The 25,860-nt window shown below is 46.3% G+C and overlaps 1 protein-coding gene across 5 annotated transcripts in view; it reads right to left on the minus strand.

Moving 5' to 3' along the window:
* Nucleotides 1-14,025, minus strand: part of GRM5 (glutamate metabotropic receptor 5) — a 381,523-nt gene extending 367,498 nt beyond the window's left edge. For all 5 annotated transcript variants that reach the window (XM_074981437.1, XM_074981432.1, XM_074981451.1 and 2 more), the window contains exon 1: nt 13,347-14,025. In XM_074981437.1, the coding sequence (XP_074837538.1) occupies nt 13,347-14,025 (679 nt within the window). The remainder of the gene's footprint in view (nt 1-13,346) is intronic.
* Nucleotides 14,026-25,860: the final 11,835 nt, after the last annotated feature.

Consider the following 25,860-nt stretch of genomic DNA (forward strand, 5'->3'; position numbering starts at 1 on the left):
ACAATCTATGATTACCTACATGAGGAAAAGATTCTTTACAGCACAAAGCTCTTAGGGCTTCTCTTCACTCCTGGCTAATTTTACACCACTGCAGTGCATTCAGATGTATCAATTCAGCAGATCTAATGAAGATGCAATGGCAGAGAGCTGTCCCAGCAACTTCAGTTCTCCAGTTCCTCAAGAGGTGGAAGCTAAGTTCATGGTACATCATCACCCTTCTCCCTTGCTTGGTGCAGACATCTCTGTAAATTGATTTAAGCTACATTAATTTAAGTTATATAACTTATCTAGTTAGATTACCTTGTTAGTGCAGATCAAGTGAGCAGATAAAGACATACCTAGATCTAGTGTCTGGAAGTTGAAATTAGACTAATACAGATTAGAAATAGGTACAATTTGTTAATAGCGAGGGGATAATGCACTGTTGAAACAACTCCCCTAAGCATGTGCCACATTTTTCACCATTTGAAGGTTTTACCTTACTAAAAGACATGCTACAACTCCAAAAGAAGTTGTGGCAGAGGTCTGAAATCTGTAAGCGTGCCACAAGACATTTTGTTTACTTTGACCCTCAGTAGGCATGACCCCCTGCAGCTTCCAGTGGCTGTTGTTTACCATCCCAGACAATGAGACCTGCAGAAAGCAGTGGTCAGCACAGCCCTGTGGCCCATGTCACTTTGTACAGCTCCATTGGCCAAAAATTGTGAAGCATGATCTCTAGGGAGCTGCTGGTGGCCAGGCAGGTGGCCAGGCAACATGAACAAAATGTCTCATGGCCCACCAGTGGATTACCCTGATGGGACACGTGCTGAAGGTTGCTGACCCCGGAGATGCTGGCCTCATACAAAAATTACTGGGTGATATTCTGCGGATATTCCATAAGGTCAGACTAAAGTAGTATAATAATAATAATGTTTTAAAATCTATTAATCAAGTGTGGCGATGAGGTATGGGACCAACCAAGGAGACTTGCTGCGAGACTATAGGGCTAGAGAAAGTGAAATGTTGGTTTTGAACACTTTAAAACACTTTAGCTATGTCTAAACTAACACCCTCCTTTCGAAAGAGGGATGATAATGAGACACTTCGGGATATGCTAATGAGGCATTGCGATGAATATGCAGTACCTCATTAGCATAATGGCAGCCACGGCACTTCAAAAGTGCCGTTTTCGATCACACGTGGCTCGTCCATATGGAGTCTTTTTCGAAAGGACCCTGAAGATGTTGAAATCCCCCTATTCCTATAACCAACCTATGGAGCAGGTGAATGATGGGTGTATGATGGCCACTGCTGTGGGCTCAGCAAAGGCATGCAAGATAATGGAAGGGCGATAAGTGGACATGTCACCTGAAGAAAGGGCCTCTAGGAAATTGGCCCACATGCAACTCCACATGGCCAAAGCTCAGCAGCTGAGAGCAGACAGGTAAAAAAAGCTATAAAATACAAACAAAATTTTAAAAAATCATGCCTGGCTGAGAAAATTCTAATTTGAATGATCTGCCCCAATATATTCAATTTTATCTGAGGCAGAGTTCTGCTAACTTCCATTACTGATGAATAGTAACAGAGAGGTAGTCGTGCTAGTCTGTACTCCAACAAAACAAAGCAGCAGAAATGTAGCACTTTAAATACTTACAAGCTCATCACCGAATAAATCATTTTGTTAGTCTTTAACGTACTACCTTTCTGCTGGATCTGAAGAAGTGGGTCTACCCAAATAAAGCTCATCATCGAATAAATCATTTTGTTAGTCTTTAAAGTGCTGCATTTCTGCTGCTTTGTTTTGTTCCATTGTTACTAACTATCTGAAATTGAAATCTCCATGCTTTCCTTCTAGCAGGTTGAGGAGAGCCATCACCAATAGCTAAGTAGTACTGTTAGGCTCGTACTGTGTATGACACTGAGATGACTTACTAGAGACTAATGCCTTCAGTTAACACAGCAATTTCAACATGAAACCAGGTTCTCAAAAGTAGATACTTAAATCTGTATTTGGGAGATTCAGGAGAGGATGGAGAGGTACTTTAGAACCCTTACATCCTTTCTTAAGTGCCTAAAATAGCCTACTACTATGGCCCCTTTTCCTCTCAAAAGACGATGGTTAGCAGTGGCAGTGAGGATCTATGGGCAGTGTTTGAGTCTGCAGCTTCTCTCACTGCTTCTCCGCCCAATATTGGATTTGCACAGTCAATTGCAATAACTGCATGTGAGTCTATTTCCGAATTCTTGAGTCTGAGAGTTTTTACTTCTAAGATGAAGTTCTTTTGCGTGGCTTGCACATGTAGTATCGAAGGATGATGTGCCCTGCCGTAGCAATCGTCCTCTGGTATTTCGATCTGATGATGTAGATTCCCAGGATTTTGGATCAATGTTGAATTTTTTCACGGCATTTTTTCATGTATCCTTGAATCTTTAGCTTTGGTCTTCCTCTTGTTTGCAACCCACATGACAGTTAACCAAAGAGGATTTCTTCGGGAAGAAGTTTGTGACCCATTCTTCTCACATGACCAAGCCATCCTAATCTTCTGCTGGTGAGGCTCTCTATGAGGCTGCGTATGCCGGAGCTTGACAGGACATCTGCATTTGAAACTTTATCTTGCCATTTGATATTCGTAATTCTGCAGAGGCAGCAAAGATGAAAGCTGTTCAATTTTTTCTCCTGGTTTGAGTAGGAGGTCCATGCCTCAGAACCATATAGCAGGATACTCAATACACATGCCTGGTAGATTAGTATCTTTGTTTTCACTGTCAGTTTAGGATTGTTCCATGCTCATTTTGTAAGTATGCCAAAAATCATAGCTGCCTTCCCAATTCTGGTGTTCAGTTTTTCATCCATGGATAGGTTTGTGGTGACAGTAGATCTAAGCTAACAGAATTGTTGAACCACATCTAATGAGCTGCTATTGAGAATGACATTGGGTTACTGAGGTATACCTTGAGTGAATACAACCGTTGTCTTCATGCTTATGTCAAGGGAAAACAACTTGCACGCTCTGGACAGGGAATCCATCAGTGACTGTAGTGTGTCTTCATTCTGAGCAACGAGAGCTGCATCATTTGCAAAAAGGAGTTCCCTAATGAGGACTTTCTTGACCTTAGTTTTGGCCTTGAGTCTTGCCAGGTTGTAGAGAGAGCCATCTAATCGTGTGTGGAGAAATACGTCACTGCATGAGTTGGCACCCAATTTTAGTGATCTGTGTGTGAAGAGAGAGTAGCAGCACTGGATTGTGCAGATGCCAGTGTGCTTAAAATTCTTCATGCCCATTCAGTCCGAGAACTCTGAGTTGGGACCTTCAGTAAAGACACTGATTAGTGCAGACTGTGGTGATGCTGAGACACGTACACCTGTCGGCTGGGCTCCACGTGCCCTTGTGATTTAGGTTGGTCATAATCGTCAGCCGGAAGGAAGTGTATAGCTCTAGATGAGTCGTTACTGTGGTTTGCTTGCAGTGCCATCCACAGAAGGTGAATAAAAAGTTTTCTTAGAAACATGATGGTGCGGTTTTTTTTTAAATATATTGGGTTGACTCAAAGACATATCAGTGGCCTCTATTATTCTCTGTTTATGCCAGTAGCGACCCAGACCAACATGCATCCTCCTCTGTGCATGTGTTTGCATTGAAATGCATGTGTGTAATACAACATTGTGGGCAAGCCCCACTCCCAGTAGTCAAGAAGCCACAGTCAGATTTTAATATGATGATGGCAACATTCTTTTCTAGTGAGTTGTTTCTAAAATTAAATTAACCCCATATCCATAACATTCCATTCATCTCCAAGATCACTAATTGCTTCATTAATTATTCAAACCAGAATTAGTCAGGATGCTGTATAGCAGACCAAGTTTAAATGCTTGATTCTGCACCCCACCCCTTCTACTATGCTCCAGCCAATAAAAAAGTCACAGTGGGTTAGGGGAGAATCCTCAAACGGTGGCAGCTGCACAGGTAGCCCGACACAGGCCCCCACTGTTTAATGGATCACAGCATAGGGAGTTTGGCAGGAACGGGTGGGTTGGGGTCAGTTAGGGAGGTAGGCAGAACAATCAAAGCAATTAAGTTTATAGACACAGTGCAGTCCATAGACAGCCCTGAGGAGATTGCCGTAAAGCAGAGCCACCTCCTGGGCTGCTTTAATGTATGCTGGGAGTCAGATCCACCCCCTACCCTAAAACTAGGTGGTGAGCAGGGGTACGGGGTGACTTTTTTCTCTTCTTTAGAAATTTGAAACCTGCCAGTGAAAGAGCCCTGCCTGAGAAATCCCCATCAATGTTTTGGTGAAAAAGGATTTTCATGCAATTATGTCCCGTTAAGAACTGCTCTCTGGGGAAATGCATTTTGCGTAGGGCTTTCATTAAGCTGGGAAAATGTGCTGTTGAAGACATTCCGCACTGGGCTGTATGGCTGACTAATTTGACTGTGTGCTCAGAAGTGAAGTCCAGGTGACCAGGTGGCATGTTAGGAACTCTGCAGCTGGGGAAAGACCACTGACATGGTGATATTTTGCAAAGGCAAGTGATTTAATTCTACTGGAGATTTTCTCTGATAACATATTAGATCATCACCCACATTCATTTTAGGAATACAGGATTTATGGGTGCCCCGTTCCTCCTGGTCCAGCCAAAAAGCATGGTTTCCAAATCCTGCTCCAGCATCACAAGTTTAAACAGAAGGGTTTATTGTCCCTCTTAGCTCTTTGATGATCACTGCTCAGAAAAAATTGTTCTCATTAGCTTCAGCCTTCATTTCCATTGCAAATAGTGAATGTATTCTACATCACTCTGCAAGATTATTAATGCAAGGCAACTTTAATTATATGCAATATCAGAAATGTAGCCATCAGAAGACAGTCTAATTTTCTGTGCCATTCCTCCAAGAGACAGAAACAACCTGCTGAGTTGGAAGCAGAGCTGACTTCAGCATCATTAAGATTATCCAAAGGCCACTAATCACTCCTGATATATGTGAACATGGACAATTTACCTGACATTCACTCTTTCACTGCTTATGTGAGGGTACAAATTGTACTGTCAGAAAGGTGCAATGACTAGGCTGGGACTCGGGAGATACGGGTCTAAGCCCAGTTCTTCCACTGACCTTGAACAATTCATTTCTCATCTGTTTCTGCTCCTACCCTCTGTCTATTAAGCCTGTAAGATTCTTGGGGAAAGAGATAATCTCTGTGTGCTTGTACAGCATGTAACTGGAAGTAATAAGAACTTCTCTTGGCATCAAAGATTATCGGGTGAAATATTATAGCTAGGGTTATACACGTAGTGGGCTAGTGGTACCTTATAGCCTTCAAATATTTTATTCAGCCAGAACAGGCTTTCCCTTTACTTCCCTCCATGTCCAGGTCCTTCACCGAGAGCAACCATGAGATGTAGATCCCTTCACCTCCTGGGGATGGAACCATTCACCCTCAAGAAGGCAAAGAAGTCAAAGAGGTGTCGGGGTCATCATCTCAGTTGTTTATGAGAGGGGACCCTGGACAAAATGGCAGTTAGGCATAACAGTGGGATTTAACATTCTAAATCTTCTTTCAAATAGCAATGGATGTGAAGCAAAAGGTAAATGTTCAAGAGACTGGATGTTTAAAGATAAATAGCAACTAGGCTGGGATGAGTTACAGTTAAAAAAAAACTATAAATAACCAGGTAGATGAGCAGTTTGGAATATTTTGGATGTATTTTTTTTAAAAGGAGACATAGCAGAACACATTAATAACATCACCCAGATCTATATTCATGTGTGTGGTGTGTCAAATCCCTTTTCCACAACCTTCATCAGTGTTTTGTGATATTTTTTCTCTTTGGGACAGTGACAGGCTAGGTCTACATGTGCCCTTTCCTTTCAAAAGGGGCATGTTAATGAGCAGGTTCAAAATATGCTAATGAGGTGCTGCAATGAATATGCAGTGCCACATTAGCATAATGGTGGCCGCGGCGATTCGAAAGTGCGGCTTTTCGAATTGCACGCCGCCTGTGGCAACGGGACCTTCCAAAAGGACCCCCCCAGTTTTCGAAAGCCCTTCTTCCTATCTGGTGATCGGAAGAAGGGCTTTCGAAAACTGGGGGGGGTCCTTTCGGAAGGTCCCATCTCAACAGGTGGCGTGCAATTCAAAAAGCTGCACTTTCGAATCGCTGCAGCCACCATTATGCTAATGAGGTGCTGCGTATTCATTGCAGCACCTCATTAGCATATTTTGAACCTGCTCATTAACATGCCCCTTTCGAAAGGAAGGGGCATGTGTAGACCCAGCCACAGTGTTTGGTAAGTGTCCAGAACAGCTAAATAAACATAATGAATCCCTAGTTCTATATACATTTTTAAGAACAGGTTGTTGTCTTGTCACTTAGTGATTTATTTTTATTTGTGGAATTCTGAGGTTATTCAGATAGATAGGGCATGCTTGTCATTAGGATGGCTCGTCAGGAGAATCTCCATCACTGGAGATATTTAAGAACAAGTTGGATAAATATCTACCCGGTATGATATGGATGGTGCTTGGTCCTGCCATGAGGGCAGGAGAATGGACTTGATGACTTCTTGAGGTCCCTCTCAGTTCTAGTATCCTATGAGTCTATGATTCTATTGCCAGCAAGTGACATCAGATGATAGAAACCCAATGTTTGTCCCTAAATCTACTCTCTCACACACCCACTGTAAATCAGAAGTACCTAATACCATCAGCGGAGCTATTGAAGTTTAAACATAGTGTAACCAGGCTTTGCGGGTCAGCACTTGGCAAGATCTTAATTTCCATGTAAATCACCCTCATTGAAACACAGTACTTTTAATATTAGGCTCTTTAAAATGCTTTGCAAAAATTGATCAACAATAAATGTGAACATTAAGGATCTAAGCCTCAATGGGTGAAAACCAGGGCCACTATGTTGACGTTGGTGAAGCTATGCTGAGTTTCAGAAGCTGAGGATCTGTCCTTATGTTCTAACAATTCTTTCCTAACTGAGCAAAGAGAAGTCCTTGATGTATTTTCCTGTACTTATAGATTCTTATTTACTAGGGTTTGATCATAAAATAAACCACAACATTTATTTGAAACGTGTACTTCCAGCTCTGCATAGAATCATAGAATTCTAGCTCTGGAAGGGACTCAGGAGGTCATCTAGTCCAGCTCCCTGCCTAAAGCAGGATCAGCGCCAACTAAATCATCCCTGCCATGACATGTCAAGACAGGACTTAAAAACATCTAAGGATGGAAGTTCTACCACCTCTCTTAGTCAAGCATTTCAGCACTTCATCACCCTCCTGGTGAAGTAAATTTTCCTAATATCCAACCTGACCTCTCCCTCTGCAACTTCAGACCATTGCTCCTTGTTCTGCCCTCTGTCACCACTGTGTACAGTCTCTCTCCATCCTCTTCAGAGCCCGCTTTCAGGAAGTTGAAGGCTGCTATCAAATGGCCCCTCAGTCTTCTTTTCTCTGTCATCATTTATACTTCTGAACGGGGGCAAGGGAGGTTAATCAATATTTTTAGTTCAACTGGTGGTAGCATGTCAAGGGCACAAGAAATTTTCCAGACACAGAAGAAGCGAGCCCTGCCCCCGAGTTTACAATTTGAAAGCTAATGACCAGACGGAGAGCTGCCCCTGTGTGTCCATCAAGGGATGGAAAGACAAGCCAGAAGCTTTGCCACAACCCTTCTCAGGGCTCCTTGCAATAATAGGACACCAAAAAGTGTACAGGGAGGCTTCTTGCTCCACAACTAATGGGTGGTACATGGCGTTTCCCTCTCTGTGCAAGGAACAGCACTAGGCAAGACTGAGCAAATTTACACTTATGCTCCATGCCCTCTCTAGGGCTGTAGCTTAACAGACACCATCTCTTCCATGTGCTCAGAATGGTGATAAGCACACGTGTTACTAATTACGTTTGGTGGGTTTTGGGGCCTTTCCATCTCCTTATCTCATCCACAGAAGTGATCTACAGCTTCAGTTCCAGTGCCTCAATACCCCTCCTTCCCAATGTTTAACTTCCTCTATGTAACCTGCTGTGGGGAGATTATCAGGGGACGCATGTTACTGTCTGACCTATCGTGTGTGCCCATGGAGTATGGAAACAGACATTGACACTAGATTGACTCAGCTTGCAATGAGTGTGTGATCCTAAACCAGGGGTGCTGCCTGAGGAGAAGTTGGAAGAGTTAAAAAGTCACATTATATGATAACAGGCAATATTAATATATCAGTTATATCTACCCACTTTTAAAAATGATGGTCTCAAGCAGATACTCGCACACATTTTGTGATGGGAAGATCTGATGTGGACCTATGCCAAGGCCATCTGATAGCCCCTAGCCACCTCATCACATGATATGACACAGAGTGATTTATATCCTGTTACATTAAACTGTGAATGCACTCATGCATACATATCTGAATAATACTGTGGTTGCTCATCAGCCCTCATTATCAAGATGGGAAAATTGTTTTTAAAAATCTGCATATACGTTCTCAGCCACATTGAATTCACCATAGTTAATGGTCTTTTAATATCCATGTCCGTGTCCCATACAATGTGTTAGGTATATCTACCTGAGTAGAGGAGGTCACCACAGCTATGCACCAGAACAATGTTATCCAAATACGATGAGAAAAATGCTAATGGAAGTAACACATCCACAGTATGAGTAGGAGGACAAGAGAGGGCAAAAGAACTGTTGTCTGGTGATTGAGATAAAGCAAATAGCACATCCACAGTGATGATCAACACTCGCTGAGTAATGAAACATGCTGTTCTTTAGGACAGCCTGCTCATTACTACACATTTCCCCTATTCGTGGATCTGCAATCTGCGACTCCAGAGCTCCATGTGTCTCTTTAAGGACTTATTTGTGGTTCCTGATGCTATAATTGCAAAGTAAAAAAGAAAAAAATCCTGATTATTTTCAATAAATGGTGAGCATCTAAAAGCCCAACAATGAACAACTCATTTATAAATAGCAAACTATATGTGATCTCAACATGCTGGATAACGTCCCCTTTAATATGTACAGTGCATTGTGGGACATGAAGCTGTTACTGTGTTTTGATCACGTTGCTAATAAAATCTTGATTTTGAAAAGGAAGATTGCAGCATTCCTGCTGTGAAGGTCAACATGCATTTTAAGAAAGAAAATTGAAATTAAGCATGAAGTAAAATTGGCAGAATTAAAGTGGAGATGGAATGGCTTCAAAAAGAGGAAAACTGAAGATGAAAACAGTGAATTCAAAACTGAATGGACCCAATCCTTTGCATTTATATCAAGTTTGGCCGGGCTCTCTTTAGCTGTGTCTCCACGTGCACGCTACTTCGAAGTAGCGGCACTAACTTCGAAATAGCGCCCGTCGCGGCTACACGCATCGGGCGCTATTTCGAAGTTAACTTCGACGTTAGGCGGCAAGACGTCGAAGTCGCTAACCTCATGAGGGGATCGGAATAGCGCCCTACTTCAACGTTCAACGTCGAAGTAGGGACCGTGTAGACGATCTGCGTCCCTCAACGTCGAAATTGCCGGGTCCTCCATGGCGGCCATCAGCTGGGGGGTTGAGAGATGCTCTCTCTCCAGCCCCTGCGGGGCTCTAATCACCGTGGGCAGCAGCCCTTAGCCCAGGGCTTCTGGCTGCTTCTGCGGCAGCTGGGGATCCATGCTGCAGGCACAGGGTCTGCAACCAGTTGTCAGCTCTGTGTATCTTGTGTTGTTTAGTGCAACTGTGTCTGGGAGGGGCCCTTTAAGGGAGCGGCTTGCTGTTGAGTCCTCCCTGTGACCCTGTCTGCAGCTGTGCCTGGCACCCTTATTTCGATGTGTGCTACTTTGGCGTGTAGACGTACCCTCGCAGCACCTATTTCGATGTGGTGCCGCGCAACGTCGAAGTTGAACATCGACTTTGCCAGCCCTGGAGGACGTGTAGATGTTATTCATCGAAATAGCCTATTTCGATGTTGGCTTCACGTGTAGACGTAGCCTTTATGTCTCATTTGCAATGAGAAATTAGCCAAAAACAAAAAATGCAATGCCGAGAGGCATTTTCTCAAAAAACACACTACTTTTGCCAAACAGTATCCAGCTGGAGATGCCAGAAAAAAAGTCACAGAGGAGTTGTTATGCAAAGCAGAGCAAAGAACACTAGGGTGAAATGGGCGAAATCACCAAGTAGCATAACTGTGGCTAGTTTTGTGCCAACTCAAGAGATCATGAAATGAGGAAAGCCATTCATGGATGGCAAATATATAAAAGAGTGTTTTGTCAAAGTATCAGGGCAGCTGCACAGTGATTTCAAAAACAAAAATGAAATCGTTCAGAATTTAGCATCCTCCAGAGAGAGAGAAGTTTCTGGAGTGAAAGTCAGGAAGACAAAGATACAAAGACACACATGTAAGTGTGAGGAAACAGACTATATAAAAACTTGTGTACATCCTGCAGTAAACATATTGCATTACAAATCATTGTGCACTGTTCTTAAAATGGGGGTTACAAAAAGAATGGTTTCATGTTATTTAGTAAGGACCATCTTGTATTCACATGCATTGCGGCTCTTGAATTGAGTATTTTACAGAACTAACTAACTAACTAACTTACTAACTAGCTAACTAACTAAATAAATAAATAAGGTCACAGTCTTCCCCCATCTTATGAGGGTAACTCATTCCTGAAAAACTCCTCTTAGGGCGAATTCTTGTAAGTTGAAAATGTGATTACCATTAATTTCAATGGGAAAAAAATTTATGAGTTCATGAGCCCCAAAATTTACACCCATTTATGCTAAAACAACACCAAATCCCATTAAAATGAACACAACTACTTCAATAGTTAACATTAGTTATCATAACACAACCTAACAAGGCATTTTCCCTTCATTAATTACTCTACAATACGTCTGTTTACCTGCAGAGACAGGAGAACGGAAACCGAAGAGTGCCTGGGAGGGGGGCGCAAAGCCGGGGAGCTGCCTGCTGCTGCAGAAGCGGGGCCGGTGCAAGGGGGCGGGCGGGGCAGAGCAAGGCACGGGGAGGCAGCCCGGCCTGAGTACAGCTTAGGTTAAGTGGGAGGGCGCAGTATCAGGGGCTGGCCATGCGAGGAGCTAGGCAGGCACAGGAGGCCCCCAGCTGGCAAGGGGCGATGCCTCGCTCATGTGGGGCTGCGCGGTGGAGAGGCCTCACCAGCAGTGGCCAAGGTGCTAAATGCAAAGGAACGGCACAGGCAGCAAGCGGCGCCCGAGGCACTGCTGTGCAGGGTGGGCAGTGGCGGCCCCCTAGCCGTCCGGGGAGCGGGAGGCAGGTGTGGGGCCGGGATGGGTTGTGTACCCAGCAGCCATGTCTCGCGGGAGCACCTGGGAGCCTGTGGCCGCTGGCTAAACCAGGGTGCACTGCTGCTGCAGAGCCAAGGCGGAGACCAGACCAGCCACAGGTAAAGACTGGGCCGAGGGCTCCGGGAAACTGCCACCAGACTCTGCGGAGAGATGTGCTGGGCAGGATGCAGCTGTGGGCAGCTGTTGCCTGGAGCTGCAGGGTGTCCACGTCCCGCTGAGGTGCATGAAATTGAAATCGGTCCTCGTAAATTCAAGGAAATGCCTCATAAGATGAGGTAGGGGTTTTAAATCAAACTCCTCATGAACCTGAATTCTCATAACCCGAATGGGTGTATCTCAGGGTTTGACTGTATTCTTTTTATTTTGGTTGCTGACCCCTGCCCTACACTATGTAGTAAGAACTGTGTGATCAGTACTGCCCCACCTCTCCCACTCTCTGGTGCTGCTCAGGTATGCAAGAGCAGGAGGTAGTTTTTAATCTAAGGACCAATCAGTGAATGAAAGCCATCTGTCTACAGTGCTTTGAGCTTGCTTTTCCTCTCACTTAACCCAATGTGAATCCACTGAAGTAAGTCAAGGTATCAAGGTAAACTCATTGGGGCTACGTCTACACGTGCAGCCAACATCGAAATAGCTTATTTCGATGAATAACGTCTACACGTCCTCCAGGGCCGGCAACGTCGATGTTCAACTTCGACGTTGCTCAGCCCAACATCGAAATAGGCGCAGCGAGGGAACGTCTACACGTCAAAGTAGCACACATCGAAATAGGGATGCCAGGCACAGCTGCAGACAGGGTCACAGGGCGGACTCAACAGCCAGCCGCTCCCTTAAAGGGCCCCTCCCAGACACAGTTGCACTAAACAACACAAGATACACAGAGCTGACAACTGGTTGCAGACCCTGTGCCTGCAGCATAGATCCCCAGCTGCCGCAGAAGCAGCCAGAAGCCCTGGGCTAAGGGCTGCTGCCCACGGTGACCATAGAGCCCCGCAGGGGCTGGAGAGAGAGCATCTCTCAACCCCCCAGCTGATGGCCGCCATGGAGGACCCGGCAATTTCGACATTGCGAGACGCGGATCGTCTACACGGTCCCTACTTCGACGTTAAACGTCGAAGTAGGGCGCTATTCCTATCTCCTCATGAGGTTAGCGACTTCGACGTCTCGCCGCCTAACGTCGAAGTTGGTGCCGCTACTTCAAAGTAGCGTGCACGTGTAGACGCAGCTTGGGAGTCTACATTCACTCCTCCCTCTCCCATGACTTTTCCACATCTACACTGTAAAATCTCTCATTTTAGAACAAACTTGGAAGGAGAGGGGCATGGGGCACAGTTCTGGCCTGTTTCACACCCGCATGGAATATCGGAGTGTGACAAATGTACCAAAAGTCTCTTCCCACCCATCCCCAACTGCAGATGAATAGATAAAATTTGACCCCTACTGGTCCATTAAATTAGACAGAGGTTCTAGCAAAAGGTTTTCCTTTATACTAAGGAGGTGTGGTCACTCAGAACATTGTCCAGGTCTCCTAGTCTCTTTCTCATACACTCCTGCTGGCATCCAGCACAAACAAGGAGCAGGTGGCTCAGCTACAATCACTGCTCTCCCATGCCCCAGTGCAGCTCATACTACTAAGACCAGAATTTGCTCCCTTAGCAATTGCCACCACCATAAACTTAATGAATATTCTGACTGCAGTATTGAATAGTAGATACATTAAGCTAATTGCACAGACATTTTTAAAATGTCACCTTGAAGGGCTTTCTGTAAGTGATAAATGACATGAAAAATCTGTTTCATGCTGTGGAACTCTGGACTTCAAACATTCCATTCGATCAGTACCAACCCAAAGTCACCAACATACATCAAGTTTATGAAATTAAGGCTTAAAGTAAAGTATGCACTCCTCACAAATCAGATCTAATAGGATAAAAGATAGAGACAACACTATAAACACTATAAACTTCTAGTAATAAAGTATCTATTGCTTGAAATTCAAAATCATGCTTGGCGAAAAAAGCAGAACACTTACCTTCAGTATGTACTGCAGAAACATAGGTCCAGTTATAGCGTTTCACAATGTCCACCATAGCTCGCGCTTGTTGTGCATCTGACGGCACCACTCTCATGAAATACTTGAACAGAGTTTTGTCACTTAGGTCCATGCTTGTGGCAGAATAAGCAATCTGAGGTATATTGAAAAGCTGCAACAAGTTCTGGACCTGGATTGCTACTGAACTAGAACCAGGTCCTATGACACCAACAATGGGTTTCTTGGTGCGAACAGATGTTGAAGATCCATCGCCACAACGCACTACCCCTTCTTCTTCTTCTGATGAAACAAGAGAGTCCCTTATAAACTCAATGCTTTGTTCCAGGGCCACAGCAGAATGCCAACAAGAATCCCTTATTTCACAGCCTAGTGTTATATTTGGCAACAGTGTTGGGTCCAAATTAATTCTGTCCAGGGTATGAAGCATCGCCTCCACTCTCTGTATGCCATATTGCTCCCTTACCTCTCCACATTTCCTCTCATGGACCTTGTCAACAGTTGGCTGATGGTGGACAGAAAACAAAGCTCCAATAATAATATCACCAGGTACATGTGCAACCACCCTTCTTTCACTGGACTGTGCAGAAACCAAAATCCCAAAGTTCCCTCTGACATCTCCTTTCATTAGCAGGATTGCAAGGAACAGCAAAAGGACCATCTTAGGGAATAGTTTAAGCCAGTAGACACAACATGATGGAATAGAACAGAGTTGTTAAAAAGTCATCAGAGAATCTTTTGGATAAAAAGAGCAGGAAGCTGATGGTTAACCAGGCATTTCCACTTATTCTCTAAGGAACCACCTTTGTCTCCAAGGGAACAGCTATGCAGAGCTGCACATGTGATCATAATCTTCATAACCTTTAAAGAAAAGATATGGGAAATAGCTTTAAAATCAGTTGTAAAGGTGTCTATTCTCTCTGCAGTCAATTGTGATAACACATTGTACCTTTACTTTTTTCATTATTTTTCAAGCTAAAAAACCCTTTTTTGTACTTTATCATTTCATTAGGCTGGGTCATATCTTCAGCTGGTACAAATCAACAGAGCTCTGTGGAAGCAAGACTGTTTAAAAGGGATACATAAAAGCATTTTGGGGAGCAAATTTCTAACGCAAAAATGGCAGTTAATTCCCATAAATTATCAATGGGACCCATGTGCCCTATGTCCCATTGTGGCCGTGTCTACACGAGCCCCACACTTCGAAATGGCCATGCAAAGGGCCATTTTGAAGTTTACTAATGAAGCGCTGAAATGCATATTCAGCGCTTCATTAGCATGCGGGCGGCCGCGGCACTTCGAAATTGACGCTCCTCGCCGCCGCGTGTCTCGTCCCCACGGGGCTCCTTTTCGAAAGGACCCCGCCTACTTCGAAGTCCCCTTATTCCCATCAGCTGAAGTTTGGGGCTCGTGTAGACGTAGCCTGTGTGTTTCAAAATATCCTTCTCAACCTTTCAAACATTTTAACATTGTAATTCAGAGTAAACTGCACCAAGACGCCTCTAGGGTTTCCATGCCAGTTCTAAGCCTGGATAAAGAAGGAGAGTTGATCAGATGAGTGACGATGTGCTGACCATGAAACAATACAAATGAAATCTGATACCAATACTACTAAATGATAAAAGATGCCAGCTCAGATGTCGCCCAGATAAACAAGGTCCATGACACCAATCAAGCGATCAGGGTTCGATCGATAAGTTGGCTACCGAAAGAAAATTACACCTAACATGTATACTATCGATTGGAATGTGGAACGTCCAAACACTGTAGGAGATTGGAAAATTAGAGCTGCTTCAGAATGAATGATTAATGAAAAAACAAGACCCTGGTATTTGGCATAATGAATGGCTCAAATAGGAGAGGCAGACTTCACAGAGAATGGCTAGCTGATACAGTAGATTAGTGCAGAGCTAGTCTACAGAAACTAAGCCACTCAATGCTGGACAGAGAAAGATCGAAGGAAACTGTGAGAGAGGCTTCAGACACCAAGAGGTGCTGAGCCCATGGTCGTTGTTGATGATGATGAATTCAGAGTATAAAAATGATAAACAATAATGTACCTTGGGCCATATCATGCTCTCAGACACACCAATCTAAATCCAAAGGCACTTCATTGGCATCATTCCAGAGCTACACTGGTACAAAAGGGAGCAGAATCTGGTCCTTCAGATCATTTGCAAACCTCAGTTAGTTCAAAAAAAGTACAGATTGACATTGACAGATTTCAAAACAATCACTTTTGTTAGCAGCTAACAAATAATTTTAATTAATATCTGTACCATTTGTACATACTGAATATTCTGCATTTACTCATAGATGTAGTAAATTAGTCCCAGCTGACAATAACAGATTGGCTGAAATGTGTTTCATTGTTTTGCATTGGAATGTCAAATTCACCACAGTTGTAATAAGTCATGCAATGCCACTGATTTCTGTAGGGTGGAACACATCAACGCAAGTGGTAAGTGTCACTCTTTGGGCTATGTCTAGACTAGAGTGATCTCTTGACACAAGTTTCCATCAGAAAATATCTTCTGATGAAGTGTCTGGCAACAGAATGAGACCAGACACCAAAGCAGATCGCTCTTCTGATCTGATCTGTCTACGGAAAGTGGACAGATTGCCTGGATGGTCTTTTGACAGAATGGCCGCCGGAACCACATCAGACAGGGTTGCATGGCTGACAAGCCCTTCTGGGAACACTAGTGAGGCTTGCCCTTAAAGCCTCCCCCTGTACACCCATTCTCTGCCCATGCTGAGGCTTGCCTACCTCCACAAGGGAAAACACAGATGCTCGAGCAGGGCTCCTTTGCTTTCTAAGAGAGACACAGTGCTTTCCGGATAGCCATGGTGTCAGAGCAGCCCTCAGGCTTGCACTGGCCCCACCCATAGGTGCGTCAGCTTCTATTGCACATCCTCACAGCCATTCTCCTTCTCTTCCTTCCCAGGGAAGGCGACCCTGGCTCTACCTTTGGACAGCATGCTATTGCTGCCACACCAGCCCACCTGTGTTCACCCCGAGTGCTCAGGAGGGTCTGGAGGCACCTCACCAGTTCTGACTGGTGGGACTGGCTGGCCATGGGCAGTGGGGTGATCAGGAGTGGCTCCAGAACTTCTGCATGTGGAAGGACTCTTTTCTAGAGCTCTGCACCTGGCTCACCCGTACCCTCTGGAGAGAGGACAACTGGTTGCAGCCACCATCCCTGTGGAGAAGCAGGTCACCACCACTCTGTGGAAACTCACCACCCCCAACAGCTACCGCTCCTTCGAGAACCAGTTCAGCATGGGGAAGTCCACCATCAGGGCCCTCCTCATGGAGGTAAGGCACTCTGAGACTGCAGGACCTCCATAGAGAGGATGTCCTGCCCAAGGAGGAACCTCCAAGAGTGGAGTTAGGGGCATGATGGTTGGTGGAGGGAAGCCCCATCCCTAGGGGACTGTGCCGTTCCACCCTCACACAAACCTGCTTCTGGGGAGGCAGCCTCACATGGGGTGGGGGGTGCCTGGAAAGCTCATGGGGTCAGTGGAGTCCCCTGGGGCCCAGAGGCTCCCTCCCTTAGTCCCTGATGTGTGTGATTGGTCCCTTCCCCTTGCAGACTGTGACGGCCATCAACGTACTCCTTCTGTGAAGGATCATCGATCCAGTAAACATGAATGCAGTTGTGGCCTTGGAATCCCCTCCCACCATGGGTTCAGCATCTCTGGCCAGGCTGGGTTGGTGCCAGGAGCATGGGGAGGTATGGTGATGTTGGGGCTGCGGTGGAGTCTGCATCAACAGGGGGAGTGGGAGGGGCTGGGGTGTTGGGGAGGCAGGCATAGTAGGACAGGTGGGCACGGCCCTCATCCACTGGCAAAATCAAGGAAAGCTTGGGGGGTGGCCGGTGGAGGCAGACAGGGGGCAGGAATGGAGGGAGGGAAAAAGGGAGGGAGGGCCGCAGCTATGGGTGGCTGGGCCATCAGGTCCTGCCAGATGTTGGTGGCATCAGGGTGGGACAACAGTTGGTCCCAGACCCACAACCATCTATCCCAGTCCCAGGACCTCCACTCTTTTGACAGAAAGCCCCCCAAAACGTCCACACTTGCTTTCCGTCGACAGAGATCTGTCAACAGAGGCGTTCTGCCTCATGGAGGGAATGGCAGAACATTATTGACAAAAGTGCTGTATTCCGTTGATTTGCTGTCAACAGAACAGCTCCACAGGCTTTGTCAACAAAACTCTCTAATGTAGACATACCCTTGGAATATAATGTATTTATAAAGAATCCTGTGGCAAAAGAGTGTGCATGCAATATAGAATGTGTGGTGCTCAAAACATTTTACGCACTCTGCACTGCAGACTAGAGAAGACCTGCATTTGATATTTTTATTGTTGTTCTGGTACTTATTTTCCATTTATCATCAAAGACTTCATGCCCTGGTCAACATAGTAAAGTCAAGGGGACTTTAAAACACTCAGAACCTCACAGTAGGTTCTTAACACATTGCAGGACTCTGTTCACAGAGGTCTCTGACATGCTCTGACCCAACCAAGACTGTGGCACATTTCAGACACTGTGAGAAGTCCAGTTCACATCAATGGGACTATTCAAAGTACATAAAGTGAAGCACATTTGGCTCTGAAGGTTCATAGTCAGTTAAGATAAGCACATACTGAACCCCATTAATAACGAGCCAACTGTAAATTCTAGACCAGGTTCTAATCTTGGTTACATTGATACACATCCACTGAAGCGAATGGAATTACTATCATGGATCAGACTAATGGTTGAGTCTAGTCCAGTATCCTGTCCCTCACAATGGTATTTACCAGATATTTCATTCTGCTGCAAGGCACCATGTGACATGTCTTCCTAACCCCTTCTCTTGACTTAGAGGTTGGATTGACACAGGTATGTCTGTGATGAGAATCTAGCAAATTCTAACCTTATAAGTCCCAGGTATATAGCTCAAGACTGTGCCACAACTAAGTGAAAGCTCATAATGCTGGAAGCAACAAACACATACTACAAAAGATGTCAGTAGCTAAGAATAACCAACTCTATTTAGATATTTTATCTACTGTTAACATTTTATATAAGCATTCTTAAAAAACTTATTTGCATGTATGTCATGAAATATTTAGTTGAACATTTGCAAATTAATATCTTCTTAATAAGTGATAATAAGACAATGGTGAAAAGAAATGGTCTTTGTAATTTTGAGTATTAATAAAAAGCGCTAGCAATAAACACCTTGCAAAATAGTTGTAGATCAGTTTAATAAGGGGTTCATAGTCTATGAAGGCTTGGAATATCGCTATAACAATGCTATGCAGTGAAGCAATAAAAATTAATGCCATTGAGGTTAACTAGTCTCAATTTAATTACAGAAAGTTGCTACTACTTATCTTAGTTTTTCCAACTATTTGTGTGCCTCTGAAGACAATTCAGTATCAGTTGTAAACTATTTTATGGATGACAAATCACTCCAGGGCTTTTGTAAAATTATCAGGACAGATTAAAATCTTACATCATAAATTAATTTGACTTATTACTACTTTTAACATGTCTATTTTGCCTTTTATTCCAATGCAAGACTCATTATTCAAGTCAACTGATGTTTGCAAACGGCATTCAGCTCCTCAGGTGGCAAAGCATTATTGTTAATCACTCACATTCTGGCTCTGGCTCAGACTATGGCTGGAAGTTCAATTATAGAATGCCATTCACCTCCTGGCTCTCTGGGTAGCTGTGTACTCAGCAAACAGCCAGGTGGAGCATTTCTGGATGGGCTTGTTTAGCAATGATTCTGCACCAGACATATCTAATTCCTGTGCACCATTATCACACCAGAGCCAGTCCTGTGCAGCTGGGCAAGCTAATGACATGATTCATTACATGTACAGCTTCAGGTCACTAACTCATTTTGTACAGTATGAATGTGACCAGGGCCCCAGGTTGGCAATTGCTGCCTTTGTTGGCCTCAGAGCATGGATGTAGAGCACAGAGCACCTCAAAACCCCAGTTAACACCTATTTATATGGGTGTTCATTTGCAAGGTTATCTCTGCAGGGTAGAAGCCTAGGAAATATAAGCTGTAGTTCTCCTTCATATGTCTAGTTCACCAAACTCAAGGGTAGAGCTGAAGGATCCATAGGGTATGAAGGTCACTTCTGAGAGCCCTCAAAATCTTCCACTCCTCACAGCCAGGACCAGAGAGTCAATCTCTGATCTTAGTTGCATCTGAGTTGACAACTCTTTCACTGACACCAAAGTAGCCCCATGGGTAAATGTACTTGGGAATTTACCCATGTCACTAAGTGAATCAGCAGAGTCACTTAGGGTTTACATGAGTACAGCTGGGACTCTGATCCAAAGCCAACTGAAGGGAATGGAGAGGCTGACACTGAGTTCCATGAAATTTAAACCAGCCAATGAAGTTACATGGCATTTAAACTGGCATCATTGAGTGCAGCAGTGGAGTTACTGAGAATTCATATCAGCATTAAAGAGTGATCACCTGGCCTTGTGCAGGGCATAGAGGGATGCTGTCAGAGTCCACAGGGTGAATATCCCAGCTTGACTGCAAGGCGCTGTATTGCTAAAGAATAGCTGAGCAGAGATGCAGTGGACCGAGCACCACACTAGCATTTCCTGGGTGACAGCTATAAGATAGCATTGGGCAGGAGACCCATCAGGGTATTCCAATTTGAAGGCAATGAAGAACTCTTGTGCATAGTAAGAGGAAGTCTCTTGAAGACTAGAAGAACAGTAAGGGTTTGGGAACTGTTGCTAATATATCTGCAGCTACTCTTCCTCAGTGACTCACAGGCAATCCAACAAAATACTTAGCTGCATGAGTCTATTTGCCTACCAGTTTCAATGAAATTATTTGGATTTGCCTGATGATAGGACAAGGAAAGGAAAGTATTTTAAAGGCAAAGGTTACCTGCCTTGAGCATGATGGTTATATGGTCTATGCCACATACTAGAAACTACAGCCACTGACTATGTGGAGGAAACAGAACACCTGCTGTCTTGCCAAGAATGAGAAACATTTTGGGTGAGCATTTCAGGTGGTGTAAACTGGTATCACTCCATTGATGTTGACAGAGCTATCCCACTCTACTCAAGTTGGTCATGTGATGGAGCACATAGTACGCTGCCTTGCTCCCTACTACTTCGACTTGTACCCTACCCCAGCCCTCTAGGCTGAGGCCAATGTGTGGCCTCTATGGCACCCTTGGACTCTCTTGTGTTATCAGGAATGCTCAGCTACCCTTGAAGGGCAACATTCCAGAAGCTATTTTGTGCCAAAAACAGAGCCTAAGAAAACATCTCCAATAGTGTGTGCATAATACTGCATCATTCTAAAACTATTTATTTGAACTTGAAATGCAAAACTATTTGTACTTACAATCAGGGGGAAAACAACAATAAAGTGATTTTGGACTCTACTTCCATTAATTTAATCCTGATTCCTCAAAGACCACTAGGAATCTTGGAAAATGTTCTTTTCTCGAAACATGCATTGCTGGCAGTTTATCTGGTGGGGCATCTCTGGCTTCCTTTGCTTTATGCTCCAGCAATGGTAAATTTGCTTCGGTCTTTACACTGTAAAACATTTCCTATACAAATGGCTTACATTATAGCAATGTCCACTAGTGATGGTAGAGTTAACAGCCTGTCTGCTTTTCTGTTATATTCCTCTGTATTAAGCGATTTATAATTCACCATTACTCATGTGTAAGTTCAGTTAGGGAGCCTTTTATTTATTGTTTGGGGAAATTTGATTTGACCCAATTTATACACGTTTTCAACAGCCTTGTAACTCTACTGACAAAATGAAGCATGTTGCTTTGTAATGTCCAAATATTTTTATAATATTTTAAATGACAAAGTATGTATGAGAGAAAAATAATCAACCATGTAAGGGCTCGATCCTACAAGGTACTAAAGTTGTAATACAGCAAAGCACCTAAGTACATGCTCAACTTTAAGAACAGGAGAAATCCTCTTGATTCTTTGGAATACCTAACTAAATTGTCCTGGACTGGGGATAGAATGCATAGCACCTAGTGGGATCAAGACACTTATGCAATGACAAATTTCACTCAATTTGCAGGAATACTACCCATACATATACTGGCAGATTAAATGCTCCCTAGGCACTCATATATGCCACACACAACTTCCATACAGCTGTTAAAACAAATTAATTTAAAGCAAATCCAGTTTTAATCAATGCATTCATCATGTGAGAACTGAAAGTGTCTGAAAACACTGCCTGACATGTTGGCCCTCAAACCCAATTGTGCAATTCTTACTCAAGTCTTCCACTGAAGTACATAAGAGTTTGGAGTCCAAAAGGGATACAGAATAATGATGTCTATGTTCTGCAATACATAGCCAGAGCATTTTAACTTGGTTAGAGAGTGCAGCTTACAGATGATAAGTCTTCACCCTGAACTTCTGGTTTGTATTGGCCATAGACAGTCCCTGCACACTGAGACCAAGTGATTTGGAAGTTTGAACTTATTTACAGAATGTGCTGAACACCCATGGTAGGGAAATCAGGCTCCTGTAAAAGGTCTCGGATTCAGCATCCAAAACTTTGAGTACCCAAAATCAATAGCTGCTTTTGAAAGCTTGACCTATCTCACATGATTATTTTGGGTTTAGATTTCAAAACCATTTTATTTTTTTATATTAAAACAAAATCAGAGTCTCTAACCATTGAGCTAATTGCACAGTGAATTCCAACGTGCTTTGGATCATGCCCTCAAAGAACAGACTGAACTGCTGTAAACCAAGAGACAGGAAATTAAAACCACTGTGTTGTTCCATTTACAAATTTAAGGACATGAACTGAAAATGGAAGGACCATAACATCAGCAAATGAACCAGTGCAGTAAACATCTAGTTACACATTGGACCATCATAAAGAATTATACTGACTCCTCTATAGTCTTTGCTCTGTAACAGTCCCACACAGCTCCTTTATCTGTTCTGCATTCCTTTAATTCTTTCATAAAGTTATAATATGCAACTAGTATTCCAATAAATCAGACATTGTTCTTTAGAAGGCCCCAAAGCATATATTCCAGGTATTACTGTTACTAGAAAAGGCCTATTATGCCGAATAACATGGAAACTAATATTTCCAGTGTTTTCAACTATGCTCTTCGTCATTTTATTATTCACTGTTCTGTGTGACCCAGAAGTGATAACCAGAAAGCAAGGGAAAGTGACAACTGCAGAAAGCATCACAGTAAATCACTACAACATGAGAAGCATTTCCTTATTGTCACTTTGCTAAAATAGCAGATGTAGATCAAAATATATAAGGAACTAAGAAGATATAACGCATATTTAGGACCCAAAGGGTGCTTGCTTAAGAATAAAAGCCACATAACACTATAACAATTATCCCCCACCCCAACAGGCAAACACTATGGGAATGCGTTTATCCTCTATGAGGTGCGATTGTCAATTACAATGGAAGCTTTTGCAATGTAAGTGTAAAACCAAAGATAGAAGAGACCTGTTAGGTTCCCTACTCCATCCCCACTCTCTTTTCAGAACTGCTCCCAAGTGGATAATTCCTATTGCTTTTAAGTAGCCTCAACATGGCAAGGCATGGGGATTTCCCCCACTTTCTCTTGGGAGAACTGATGTCAGGGTTCCACTAGATCTCACCGATGGGAAGTTTCACCAGCGAATCAAACTAAATTTCCCTTCCCTGTTACAGGGCGCCCCTGCTGAGAGCTGTACCCTCAGTCCAGTTCACGCTCCCAGCCGCATCAGGAGCTGTCCGTGGTGCTGAACAGCCTGCGATCAGTTAGCCGGGCATCTCAAGATGCTGCCAGGCACCAAGCTAGGGACTGGAAAGTAGGTGGCGGGGAGGGTGTCGCTAATAGCTCTGCCAATTTGAGCTATAGATTTTGAATCACACACGCACATACACACACACAGAGTTTTATAAAGGGTTAGGTAGCCTTACACACACACACACAGTTTACAAAGGGTTAGGCAGCCTTACACACACACACACACACACACACACAGAGTGTTACATAGGGTTAGGGAGCCTTATCTGCGGATGCCGCCAGCGGTAATGTATGCAGGGCCACGCACAGGTGTGGGCTAGTTCTTAGCCCTGGCGAGATCGGTCTAAACAGCTGCCTTCATCGCGGTAGTGTCCCTGCACCTATCACTAGGCACCGGGCGTTGGCACCGCGGGGGCTTCATCTCCGAACGTCAGGAAGGGACGTGGGGGCAGGTTGCGTGTCTTCTCCCAAGGTCATGCGGGAAGCCGGCGGCTCTGCGGAGCCCGGAGCCCAGCGCTCGGGAGAACCAGCCCGTTGTCTGACCCACCTCCCGGCCCCTCCCGCCCGGGGAAGCGAATCTCCCCCGCCCGGAGCAGCCGGGGATTTCAAACCAGGAGGAAGGCAAGTCGGGGGCTCAGCAAGGGTGGCGCAAGGTCTCGCCGGCCGCTGAGCCCCACTCCCAGCGCAGGACACGCCCACCTACCCCCTGGCCAGAGGCTGGAGCCAGAGCCGGCTCCCGGGGATCTCCCGGCGCAGCCAGCCCCGCCGTGCAGCAGTGTGCAGGGAGGGAGCAGTACGCTGCATGGCGGGGCTGCTTCCTACCCCGTTCACGTGCTGCCCTGCCTGGCTTGGAAGCCGCGCTCCAGCCCCGGCCACCAGGGCAGGAGCCAGAGCGGCTCTCCATCCCTGTAGCTGCATCGGGGACGAATCGTCCCCTTCCCCGGCGCGTTACCTTGTCGATGGCCTCCTTGCGCTGGGTGTCACCAGCCGCCCGGGGAAGGGGAGGGCAGGCCAAGGGCGGGTCTCCGGGAAGACGCCCCTCCGGCTCCCCCCGGGCTAGTACCGGCCCTCCGCCGGCTCCCAGCACAACCTCCTGTCTCCGATCCCACACAAGCGCCGCGGAGCGGGTGTTTCCTCCCCCGGCGCCGTGCGACAGGCCGCCCTCCCTCGCTCAGCCAGCGTCGCCTCTGCCTCGCTTGCCAGGGCCGCCAGCGGGCTGGCTGGGGGGAAGCTCCCGCTGCTCAGACCCAGCAGCCCAGAGCTCCCCGGAGGCGCTGTCCCGTCCCCGCAGCACAGTCTCCGGACTGCCAGCGGCTCTGGCTCTGCAGCCGATTGCCCTTGACTCCCTCCCCCGCGCGGGGAAGGTGCTCCAGGTGCGTGGCGCTCGGAAAGGCTCCTCGCTCCATTCATTCCGTCTTCCCCTCCCGCTACCCCCCTGCCTACGGCCAGGGGCTGGCTCGGGGCCGGCCCGGGAGCCTCGGGCGACCCAAAGCCATGGCTGTGTCTCTGCAGCCAGCGGCCACCTCCCGCCTTAGCCACCAGGGCAGCGAGAGCTCCCGAGCCGAGCGCGCCCCTCTCGTGTCGGCGGGCGGGGGCCTGATTTGGCCACAAACTTTTGCCCGGCCGTAGGCAGGGCGCTGGCGAGCGGAGGTTGGGCTCCGGGCCGGCTCTGTCTCACGCTGGCTGGCGGAGCCGCGCGGAGCCCGCACCTGAGGTCCCAGCGCGTGTGCGGCCGAGGCCCTGGGCGCGGGGGTGAAATTGACACGGAGCGAGAACAGCGGCTTCAGAGCAACTTTGTGGTGCCACCAAGTGGCACAGATCCCGCTAGGCGCCCAAGCAGCCGGGCCGCCCTGCGTCTGCCTGGGGCTTAGTTGTGGGGAGAAGGGAATGAAATCCTTGGCAGCTATAGATCGCCTGCAGTGGCAGGCCGTGAGGGTACCCCAGGCCACCCCGGTTAGCTGGGGCAGTGCCACAGGGACAGCCCCATGGGACGAAGCCGGACACCGCCAGACGAAGAGCGATGCACCGGCCAAGGGCGAGTTCGGAGCTGCCAACGCCGGTGCCAGGATCTGTGCCAGCTGCAGCCTCCTCAGTTCCCCTCTGGCCCCGTCTCTCCCTGCCCCGAGCGCCGATCCCCACCCCGTTTCCTGGGCTGCCCGCTGGGAGCCCTGAAACCTGCCCCCCTCCCTGGCGGCGCTGAGAGCCCACAGCCTTCAGTCTCCTGCTCCCCTGAGGTGAGCGATGCAAACCCCCCCCAGCAGCGCCCTCCCTCCAGACATCCCTGTATCGATCCCGCAAACCCCCACGCACGTCACCTGCCGCCCCTGCTCCGCTCCCTCGCCTCTGCCCCCCGCACCGCTCCGGTTCCGCATACCAGGACCCACCTGCTCTGCCCTATCGCTCCATTTCCCCCCACCCAGACGTGGTGGCTTCCCTCAGCCACACACACACACACTCCGCACGTCTCCCGCCCAACACCCCCGCGGCACCGGGGCTGCCCTGGCGCAACAGTTCACCGGGGGCCACAAGCACGGTCCCGAGCGCCCCAGCCGCCGTGCGGGGAGGGATGGGGCCCAGCTGGGAGGCCCCCTGAGTCTTTACAAACTCCACGCCCCCAGAGCGCTGCGGCAGCTGCCCCCAGAGGAGGAGACCAGTAGGGCGGTTGGGTAGAAAGGTCACTGAAGTGAG

This window comes from Carettochelys insculpta, chromosome 1, assembly GCF_033958435.1.
Source record: "Carettochelys insculpta isolate YL-2023 chromosome 1, ASM3395843v1, whole genome shotgun sequence".
Classification (NCBI taxonomy): Eukaryota; Metazoa; Chordata; order Testudines; family Carettochelyidae; genus Carettochelys; species Carettochelys insculpta.